The 2,245-nt window shown below is 32.2% G+C and overlaps 1 protein-coding gene across 2 annotated transcripts; it reads left to right on the top strand.

Annotated features, from left to right (window-relative positions):
- The first annotated feature begins 215 nt into the window (after positions 1 to 215).
- Positions 216 to 2,039, top strand: LOC145113565 (cytochrome C oxidase biogenesis Cmc1-like protein). 2 transcript variants are annotated; one of them, XM_079049635.1, is made up of 2 exons: positions 216 to 699; positions 1,939 to 2,039. In XM_079049635.1, the coding sequence occupies exon 1, from the start codon at positions 319 to 321 to the stop codon at positions 589 to 591; it is 273 nt and encodes a 90-aa protein (XP_078905761.1). In that variant the 5' UTR covers positions 216 to 318; the 3' UTR covers positions 592 to 699; positions 1,939 to 2,039. The 2 variants fall into 2 exon arrangements, with proteins under 2 accessions (XP_078905761.1, XP_078905760.1); XM_079049634.1 differs by lacking the exon at positions 1,939 to 2,039 and adding an exon at positions 777 to 1,059 and having other exon boundaries at positions 217 to 699.
- Positions 2,040 to 2,245: the final 206 nt, after the last annotated feature.

The following is a 2,245-nucleotide window of genomic DNA, read 5'->3' as shown; positions in this document are numbered from 1 at the left end:
AAAGTAAACTTACTGGTTATTGACTAATTGTGTTCGTTTTGGACGTTATGGAAGTTAGTATGTGTTAGAGAGTAGTTAGTTTTTAATGATGGTTAAGTAAGTTAACCAGAGCTGTTAGTATTTGACTAGTTTTACAGATGAATGAGATAACGAAGATTTCATATTTTCATTCCATTTCTCTTTTATTTCGATATTACTGGTTTTATAAAAGCATATATATTTTCAGTATAAAATATGTTTTTTCCTCTCGTTTTATGTTTCTAAAATCACAAAATATGTTTTGCAAGCAATAGAAGTGCATAGCGAACAAAACGAAACATGTCAGGTGAGGTGCCGCCGGAATGCGATCGACTTCACCAGGCGTTGCTGCAGTGCCATCAACGAGTACCTAGTGGTCCATCTCGTGAAGCGGCCTGCCGCCACCTCAATCGTTCCCTTGCTGAATGCATGATTGCATTCATCTGCCCTGATGAGTCATCGGCCGTAAAGACCCTTTGTCGCAATAAAGGGACTTCTCTCAAGCGGTCTCAGTGCCAACAAGCCCAGATCTCTCTCGCCGCTTGCATCTCTTTTCATCAAGATCCATCCTAACATATCAAAGCCCTAATCCCAAATTTTTGCTTCTCAATCTTCGCTAGGTCATTGGTTCATCCTCGGTTGAAAAAGAGGAAAAAAGAATTTAGCTATTTCCCTAATTTTGTAAGTATTCTCTGCACTCCGTTTGGTTATTCATATATCAATGTTTTGTGATTGAATGATTTACACTGCTGCAATAGAACCACAATTAGGGGCTACCACTATTAGGGCTGGTCAGATACTCGTGATCTTTCCCTTGATCTTTCCTGAATTCCAGATGCTATAATGATATTGAAATCTTAATTTTTTGATGTAACGTTCTAAATTATAACTAGGCATGAGCGCAAGTGGTAGTTTGAGTTTATCATTGTGCTAATTTATTATATTCTAAGTTTATTGATGTAAATTGAGATAATGTATACGACAATGATCTTTTTCCTTGTTGATGAAATAAGATAATGATCCCTGTGATTCAGTCGTTTATCAGCAAATCTTTCCATCTTTTAGTATAGCTACAACTCATGTTTGATTCAGTGCATCTCATTAGCCCAAAAGACTCCTCATACATTAAATGAGTTAAAAAAAGGACAAAATAGAATATAAAAAGATCAAAGGTGAGATTGCTTATCTTTTTCATAGACTTTTTAACAACTTACTTTTCTATATTCATTTTTAAATGCAAGGTACTTTCATTTTCTTAAATTTTCCTGATGAATTTTGATGGCGGAAACTGTGTTGTACGTATAATTGTTTTCTTTAGAATAACATCAAACAAGTTAGAATCCATTTGTAGGTTTGTGATTTTGTTTTATTCTTGGTTATTAATTTGCTTTAGTCCATCTTCAAAAGTGTGAATTTTGTTTTATTAGGTGTAACGATATGCTATAATAGAGAATTAATGAAAGTATGTTGTTTTAGGTTGTACTGCTTTTAAGGTTTGATGCAATAAATAACATTGTACTTTTATTTATCTAAGTTTTGGTGACAAATCTTTTTAAAATGTTCATGAATTTTGAATTTGTCTTAAAGTTCAAAATTGAGTAGAGAAGTGTTATACGTTGACTGAATAATCCACCCATGTTGAATAAGGTTTGGTTTAATCTGTTTCCAGCTATAACTAGGATATCTTCAAATTTCCAGGAAAATTTTAACATTAAAAAAGTATGTGTATATGCCTGTATGTGTTACTGTGTGAGTGTATGTATGTATGCGATTTCTGTAATCATTGTTTCTATGTACAACAATTGTGTTTTTACTTTTTATATAGTCAAATAGTCTAAAACACCTTTATAGCTTCAGTATCTCCATCAAATGGTCTAGACCAATTTATTGATAGACCGTTTTTGGATTTTCCTACATCAGGGATCTTTTATTTGGATATCATCAAAGTATTCCCAATTAAAACAATGTACTTTCTAAAAGGATCATTTATGTATATGAATGTTTCTTAATTACAACAATGTACTTTCGTAAAGGATCATTTTTGTAATTACTATTTGATTCATTACCATTTTTGTAAGATACATGGACCATTTATGTTTTTTTTTTTAATCTACAATGACCATTTTGCTATATCAAGCTTCTTACATGAATGATTTATTTATCAATATTTCTACTTTCTGGCCTACGTATTAATGGATACAAAAATGATCACGGTCATTAGCCTAAT

This window comes from Lactuca virosa, chromosome 5, assembly GCF_052849685.1.
Source record: "Lactuca virosa cultivar CGN04683 chromosome 5, Lactuca_virosa_CGN04683_v6, whole genome shotgun sequence".
In the NCBI taxonomy this organism is placed as follows: domain Eukaryota; kingdom Viridiplantae; phylum Streptophyta; class Magnoliopsida; order Asterales; family Asteraceae; genus Lactuca; species Lactuca virosa.
Note: the sequence above shows the minus strand (reverse complement) of the source record. Positions and strands in the feature narration are given on the sequence as shown.

Bases quoted from the DNA above. Each gene is read 5' to 3' on its own strand.
- LOC145113565 (XM_079049635.1), top strand. From the start codon at position 319: ATGTCAGGTGAGGTGCCGCCGGAATGCGATCGACTTCACCAGGCGTTG.